Here is an 8067-nt window from a genome sequence, read left to right as displayed (position 1 = left end):
TCGATAAGAAACAATACTGTGCAGCCGTATTCATTGACCTGGCCAAGGCTTTCGACTCTGTCAAACACCACATCCTCATCGGCAGACTCGATAGCCTTGGTTTCTCAAATGATTGCCTCGCCTGGTTCACCAACTACTTCTCTGATAGAGTTCATTGTCACCAGCTGCCAGAGCAGCTCACAGATTGCTGCACCTGTACATAGCCCATCTATAATTTAGCCCAAACATCTACCTCTTCCCCTACTGTATTTATTTATTTATTTTGCTCCCCATTATTTTTTTCTACTTTGCACATTCTTCCACTGCAAATCTACCATTCCAGTTTTTTTACTTGCTATATTGTATTTACTTCGCCACCATGGCCTTTACCTCCCTTATCTCACCTCATTTGCTCACATCGTATATAGACTTATTTTTTCTACTTTATTATTGACTGTATGTTTGTTTTACTCCATGTGTAACTCTGTGTTGTTGTATTGTGTCGAACTGCTTTGCTTTATCTTGGCCAGGTCGCAATTGTAAATGAGAACTTGTTCTCAACTTGCCTATCTGGTTAAATAAAGGTCAAATAAAATAAATTGTCTCTCTCTTTCTCTAGAACTATAAGGAGTTGGAGTTGTTGTGGCTGGTGTATTACGGAGGTGTACAGCATGACATCAGGAAGGAAGTCTGGCCCTTCCTGCTGGGTCACTACAACTTTGGCATGGGCAAGAAGGACATGAGCCAGGTAGCTAACAATACATATGTCTCTCTGTCTCTGTGTTTTAAGATCTGGCCACATGTACCCCACCAGAGACGGGGTTCAATAGTTGTTTCCACATCTTCCTTCCTGTCTTTTACTGTAACCCCCTCTCAGTTTCCAAATGTCATAAATATATTTATAATGAACATCTTGTCATGCCGTGTTGGTCTGTAGATCGATGAGAAGATCGGTGCACGGTACCAGCAGGTGATGAAGGAGTGGAAGGCCTGCGAGGTGATCGTCAAGCAGAGAGACAAAGAGATGCAGTCGGCCATTTTTTGCTAATCTGTCTTCAGGAAGCAGCATAGAGAGCCACGTCCTCAGACACAGAGACTCCACTCTCTGCAATGAGGTGGGTTGGTTGGTTGATTAATTGGTTGGTTGATTGATTGATTGGTTGGTTGATTGATTGTTGATTGATTGGTTGGTTGATTGGCTGGTTGATTGATTGATTGATTGGTTGGTTGATTAATTGGTTGGTTGATTGGTTGATTAATTGTTGGTTGGTTGATTAATTGGTTGGTTGATTAATTGGTTGGTTGATTGAATTAATTGATTGATTAATTGGTTGATTGATTGATTGGTTGATTAATTGATTAATTGGTTGCTGATTGATTGGTTGGTTGATGATTGGTTGATTGATTGGTTGGTTGATTAATTGTTGGTTGATTTGATTAATTGGTTGATTAATTGATTAATTGATTATTGATTGGTTGATTGATTAATTGGTTGATTAATTGGTTGGTTGATTAATTGGTTGGTTGATTGATTGATTGGTTGATTGGTTGATTAATTATTGGTTGATTAATTGATTAATTGGATTGGTTGATTGATTGATTGTTGGTTGATTAATTGGTTGGTTGATTGATTGATTGATTAATTGGTTGATTAATTAGTTGGGATTAATTAGTTGGTTGATTAATTGATTGGTTTATTGGTTGATTGGTTGATTAATTGGTGGTTGATTAATTAGTTGGTTGATTAATTGATTGGTTTATTGGTTGATTAATTGATTAATTGATTGATTGATTGGTTGATTGAATAAAGTTAATTTTTTAATCATTATAAAAACACGTGCAAACATTACATATAACTAGAAAGGGTAGTTTTCCTGTTTGTTTTAGCTGTTTATAAAAAAACACATCTCTACCCCTCTTCCTTCCCCCTTCTCCGTCCTCCCCAATCCTCCTGCCCTCTCTCCCCTTATCCCTCCCTCCTCCCCTTTCTCCGTCCTCCTCAAGCCAACTGCATTCTCCCCCTTCCTCCCTCCTCCTCTGCCCTTCTCCGTCCTCCTCAAACCTCCTGCCGCCTCCTCCCTTTCCTCCCTCCTCCTCCCCCCTTCTCCGTCCTCCTCAAGCCTCCTGCCTTCTCCCTCCTTTTCCTCCCTCCTCCCCTTCCTCCCTCCTCCTCCTTCGCCCTTCTCCGTCCTCCCCAACCCTCCTGCTTTCTCCTCCTCCTCCCTCCTGCCAGGTGTTCATGTCAGTGGATGAGCCCGACGCAGGGGCGGGGGCAGGAAACCCCAGGAGGGGGGAGAGACACCCCGGCCACTCTACAGTGATTCTCCCCGCAGCCAGTGGAGCACTAGCTCTGATGAGTGCCCCTAGTGGAGTTTGACTCCCTGACTCCGGGCACTCTCAGATTCTCTCCTCTATCGACGATGGACAGAGCACGGAGGAGAAGGGGAGTCGGGCAGGAGGGAGGAGCCGGGGAGGAGGCTCGGCCACACTCGTACAGTGTGACGGAGGAGAAGGAGCGACAGGATTGGTTGAGTGAGGAGATTCTGTGCAGTCAGCTGGATAAGTTGATGACCAATGAGAATGGAGGAGCAGAGGGGATGCCTTCACTCTCATCCTATACAGTAAGTACTGGACACACACACACACACACACACACACACACACACACACACAGAGACACAGACACAGCGACAGATACTCAATAAAGAGCATCATTGAATTGCATATCGAAACACATAGATCAGTACTGTTCTGGATGCTGTTCTGAGTACTGTTCTGGATGCTGTTCTGGATGCTGTTCTGGGTACTGTTCTGGATGCTGTTCTGGGTACTGTTCTGGGTACTGTTCGGGATGCTGTTCTGGATGCTGTTCTGGATGCTGTTCTGAGTACTGTTCTGGATGCTGTTCTGGATGCTGTTCTGGGTACTGTTCTGGATGCTGTTCTAGTTACTGTTCTGGATGCTGTTCTGGATGCGGTTCTGGATGCTGTTCTGAGTACTGTTCTGGATGCTGTTCTGGATGCTGTTCTGAGTACTGTTCTGGGTACTGTTCTGGATGCTGTTCTGGATGCTGTTCTGAGTACTGTTCTGGGTACTTTCTGGATGCTGTTCCGGATGCTGTTCCGGATGTTGTTCTAGGTACTGTTCTGGGTACTGTTCTGAGTACTGTTCTGGGTACTGTTCTGGGTACTGTTCTGGGTACTGTTCTAGTTACTGTTCTGGGTACTGTTCTGAGTACTGTTCTGGATACTGTTCTGGGTACTGTTCCGGATGCTGTTCTAGTTACTGTTCTGAGTACTGTTCTGGGTACTGTTCTAGTTACTGTTCTGGGTACTGTTCTAGTTACTGTTCTAGTTACTGTTCTGGGTACTGTTCTGAGTACTGTTCTGAGTACTGTTCTCGGTACTGTTCTGGATGCTGTTCTGAGTACTGTTCTGGATGCTGTTCTAGTTACTGTTCTGGGTACTGTTCTGGATGCTGTTCTAGTTACTGTTCTGGGTACTGTTCTGGATGCTGTTCTGAGTACTGTTCTGGGTACTGTTCTGGGTACTGTTCTGGATGCTGTTCTGAGTACTGTTCTGGGTACTGTTCTGGATGCTGTTCTGAGTACTGTTCTGGGTACTGTTCTGGATGCTGTTCTAGTTACTGTTCTGGGTACTGTTCTGGATGCTGTTCTGAGTACTGTTCTGGATGCTGTTCTGGGTACTGTTCTGGATACTGTTCTGGGTACTGTTCTGGATGCTGTTCTGGATGCTGTTCTGAAGGCAATTTTACTGCATTGATATTTACTCTTTATGTGAACTGAACCGGATCAAATTGAAGTGTGTGTGTGTGTGTGTGTGTGTGTGTGTGTGTGTGTGTGTGTGTGTGTCTGTGTGTGTGTGTGTGTGTGTGTGTGTGTGTGTGTCTGTGTGTGTGTGTGTGTGTGTCTGTGTGTGTGTGTGTGTGTGTGTGTGTGTGTGTGTGTGTGTGTGTGTCTGTGCAGATTGAGCTGTTGGACACAGTGGCTCTGAACCTCCACAGGATAGATAAAGATGTTCAACGCTGTGACCGTAACTACGGCTACTTTACGACCGCTAACCTGGAGAAACTACGCAACATCATGTGCAGGTAAACACACACATGCACGCACACAGACTTTTATTTGCTCACTCGATCGCTCATTATTTCACACTCTTTTTTTTTGCCGTCTCGCGTTTCCCTCTTCTTCCCACCCCCTCTTACCCCTCTTCCTCCATCTCTTCCCCCTCTTCCCCCTCTTCTTTCCCCCTCTTCTTCCCACCTCTTACCCCTTTTCTTTCCCCTCTCTTCTTTCCCCCCTCTTACCCCTCTTCTTCCCCCCCTTCTTCCCACCTCTTCCTTCCCCCTCTTTCCACAATATTCCTCCCCCTCTTACCCCTCTTCTTTCCCCCTCTTCCCCCTTTTGTTTCCCTATCCTGTCCCAGCTATGTGTGGGAGAATCTGGAGATGGGTTATGTCCAGGGGATGTGTGACCTGCTGGCTCCTCTCATGGTCATCCTGGACGATGGTATGAACCTCAGTCAACATGGAACCTCAGTCAACATGGCTGCCTCCCAAATGGGACCCTATTCCCTATACTCTGCACTTCTTTTGACCAGGGCCCTATGAAGCCTGTTAGCCATTTGCCGTTAGCTGTTAGCTAGCAATTAGTAATGAAACATTAGCAATTATAGCCATTTGCAATTAGCTTTTACCCATTAGCCGTTGCATTACACAGTGATCAGTGAGTGAAGGGGAATGTATGTGTCTAGGCCTTGGTCACAATATACAGAAAAAGTATAGCCTCTCCCAGAGTATGTGTTGCCCCTTTGCCTCGCCCCCCTCCTCCTCCCTCTCCCAGAGTATGTGTTGACCCCCCCCCCCTCCTCCCCTCCCTCTCCATGCCTTCCTCCCTCTCCCAGAGTATGTGTTGACCCTTGCCTCGCCCCCCTCCTCCCTCTCCATGCCTTCCTCCCTCTCCCAGAGTATGTGTTGACCCTCGCCTCGCCCCCACCCTCCTCCTCCCTCTCCATGCCTTCCTCCCTCTCCCAGAGTATGTGTTGACCCTGACCCCCTCCTCCTCCCTCTCCATGCCTTCCTCCCTCTCCCAGAGTATGTGTTGACCCTCGCCCCCTCCTCCTCCCTCTCCATGCCTTCCTCCCTCTCCCAGAGTATGTGTTGACCCTCGCCCCCCCTCCTCCTCCCTCTCCATGCCTTCCTCCCTCTCCCAGAGTATGTGTTAACCCTCGCCTCGCCCCCACCCTCCTCCTCCCTCTCCATGCCTTCCTCCCTCTCCCAGAGTATGTGTTGACCCTCGCCTCGCCTCACCCCCCCCCACCTTCCCTTCTTCCTCCCCCAGAGTATGTGTTGACCCTCGCCCTCCTCCCTCCCCATGCCTTCCTCCCTCCCCCAGAGTATTTGTTGACCCCCTTCCCTTCCCTTCTTCCTCCCCCAGAGTGTCTAGCATACAGCTGTTTCACCCAGCTGATGAAGAGGATGAGCCAGAACTTCCCCAACGGCGGAGCCATGGACACACACTTCACCAACATGAGGTCCCTCATACAGGTCTGGTGTTTATTTACTTAACCTTTATTTAACCTTTAGTTGACCTTTAGTTGACCTTTAGTTGACCTGTATTTGACCTTTAGTTAACCTTTAGTTAACTAGGGCAAGTCAGTTAAGACCAAATTATTATTTTACAATGACGGCCTAGGAACAGTGAGTTAACTGCCTTGTTTAGGGGCAACAGATTTTTTACCTTGTCAGCTCAGGGATTCGATTTAGCAACCTTTCGGTTACTGGCCCAACGCTCTAACCACTAGGCTACCTGCCGCCCTGACTGTGTGTGCGTGCGTGCACGCACGCTCGAATGATCCTAACGTGACCCCTAACCGGTGGTCCGCTCTGGTGTGGTGTCTGTTTGATGATGTCATCAGATCCTGGACTCTGAGCTGTTTGAGCTGATGCATCAGAATGGAGACTCCACCCACCTCTGTTTCTGCTACCGCTGGTTCCTGTTAGACTTCAAAAGAGGTACGATACGCTTCACAAACAACACTCCTTTCATTCATTTAATTACATTTTGTTGAGGGGGATTTTGAAGCTTTACTTAGACAATTATGAAACGAGGTGGGGGGGGTTACAGGCAAGTAAAAGAAGCAGTGTGAGACTATGGACAATATTCCCTGTTTTTAGCTCCTTGCCGACTTTGCAGCATTTTTTTGTTTTGTTTTTGTTTTGTTACTGTTGTTATTTCTTACATTATTGCCTACAGACGAAAGTAACTTTTGGATATTAGATCGGCGGTCACTCATCAACATTTCAACCAGAAATGTAACTTCCCTGAATTGGATCCTTTATGTGTGAACTCCCCGAGGCAGTTCCATTCCTCCTGGGGGGGGGCGCCGAACAAGAGGATGAAGGAGTGGACTTCTAGTCCGACTCAGGAGGCGTGCACACCATCCATCGCTTCCGAGTATATTACTTGCTGGTTCATCCTTGGGAAGCCTGGTTCAGACTTGGGAGCAATTTCCAAACGGCTGAAGGTACCACGTTCATCTGTACAAACAATAGCACACAAGTATAAACACCATTGGACCACGCAGCTGTCATACCGCTCAGGAAGGAGACACATTCTATCTCCTAGAGATGAATGTATTTTGATGCGAAAAGTGCAAATCAATCCCAGAACAACAGCAAAGGACATTGTGAAGATGCTGGAGGAAACAGGTATAAAAGTATCTATATCCACAGTAAAAACGAGTCCAATATCAACATATCCTGAAAGGCCACTCAGCAAGGAAGAAGCCACTGCTCCAAAACCTCCATAAAAAAGCCAGACTACGGTTTGCAAATTCACATGGGGACAAAGATCATACTTTTTGGAGAAATGTCCTCTGGTCTGATGAAACAAAAAATAGAGCCGGTTTGACCATAATGACCATTTATGTCAAATCAAATCAAATTTTATTTGTCACATACATGGTTAGCAGATGTTAATGCGAGTGTAGCGAAATGCTTGTGCTTCTAGTTCCGACAATGCAGTAATAACCAACAAGTAATCTAACTAACAATTTCAAAACTACTGTCTTATACACAGTGTAAGGGGATAAAGAATATGTACATAAAGATATACGCCTTCTTCACGATGCTGTCTGTGTGAGTGGACCAATTCAGTTTGTCTGTGATGTGTACGCCGAGGAACTTAAAACTTGCTACCCTCTCCACTACTGTTCCATCGATGTGGATGGGGGGGTGTTCCCTCTGCTGTTGTTTGGAGGGAAAAGGGGGAGGCTTGCAAGCCGAAGAACACCATCCCAACCGTGAAGCACGGGGGTGGCAGCATCACGTTGTGGGGGTGCTTTGGTGCAGTAGGGACTGGTGCACTTCACAAAATAGATGGCTTCATGAGGAAGGAAAATTATGTGGACATACTGAAGCGACATCAGTCAGAAAGTTAAAGCTTGGTCGCAAATGGGTCTTCCAAATGGACAATGACCTCAAGCATACTTCCAAAGTTGTGGCAGAATGGCTTAAGGACAACAAAGTCAAGGTATTGGAGTGGCCATCACAAAGCCCTGACCTCAATCCCATAGAACATTTGTGGGTAGAACTGTAAAAGCGTGCGCAAGCAAGGAGGCCTACAAACCTGACTCAGTTACACCAGCTCTGTCAGGAGGAATGGGCCAACTTATTGTGGGAAGCTTGTGGAAGGCTACCCGAAACGTTTGACCCAAGTTAAACAATTTAAAGGCAATGCTACCAAATACTAATTGAGTGTATGTACACTTCTGACCCACTGGGAATGTGATGAAAGAAATAAAAGCTGAAATAAATAATTCTCTCTACAATTATTCTGACATTTCACATTCTTAAAATAAAGTGATGATCCTAACTGACCTAAAACAGGGAATTTTTACTGGGATTAAATGTCGGGAATTGTGAAAAACTGTATTTGGCTAAGGTGTATGTAAACTTCTAACTTCAACTGTATGTGAAGTGCCAGGAGTTTTACCAATCTTGGTTCTGTCTTCAGCAGGGAGTTTTATATGATATGAGCCAGGAGTTTTACCAACCTTGGTTCTGTCT

At 46.0% G+C, this 8067-nt stretch overlaps 2 protein-coding genes across 4 annotated transcripts in view; one reads left to right on the top strand and one right to left on the bottom strand.

The window, feature by feature from the left end:
• The window catches only part of LOC112238986 (protein-tyrosine sulfotransferase 1), a 142301-nt gene that overhangs the window by 24212 nt on the left and 110022 nt on the right, over positions 1 to 8067 (bottom strand). The gene's annotated exons all lie outside the window — the stretch shown is intronic.
• Positions 2400 to 8067, top strand: part of LOC121839200 (small G protein signaling modulator 2-like) — a 9709-nt gene continuing 4041 nt past the window's right edge. The window contains exons 1-5 of the mRNA XM_042296629.1: positions 2400 to 2600; positions 3965 to 4089; positions 4425 to 4507; positions 5435 to 5544; positions 5916 to 6012. Of these exons, the coding sequence (XP_042152563.1) occupies positions 2400 to 2600; positions 3965 to 4089; positions 4425 to 4507; positions 5435 to 5544; positions 5916 to 6012 (616 nt within the window). The remainder of the gene's footprint in view (positions 2601 to 3964; positions 4090 to 4424; positions 4508 to 5434; positions 5545 to 5915; positions 6013 to 8067) is intronic.

The sequence above is a fragment of the Oncorhynchus tshawytscha genome, linkage group LG14 (assembly GCF_018296145.1).
Source record: "Oncorhynchus tshawytscha isolate Ot180627B linkage group LG14, Otsh_v2.0, whole genome shotgun sequence".
In the NCBI taxonomy this organism is placed as follows: Eukaryota; Metazoa; Chordata; class Actinopteri; order Salmoniformes; family Salmonidae; genus Oncorhynchus; species Oncorhynchus tshawytscha.
This window is presented reverse-complemented; position numbering and strand designations above follow the sequence as displayed.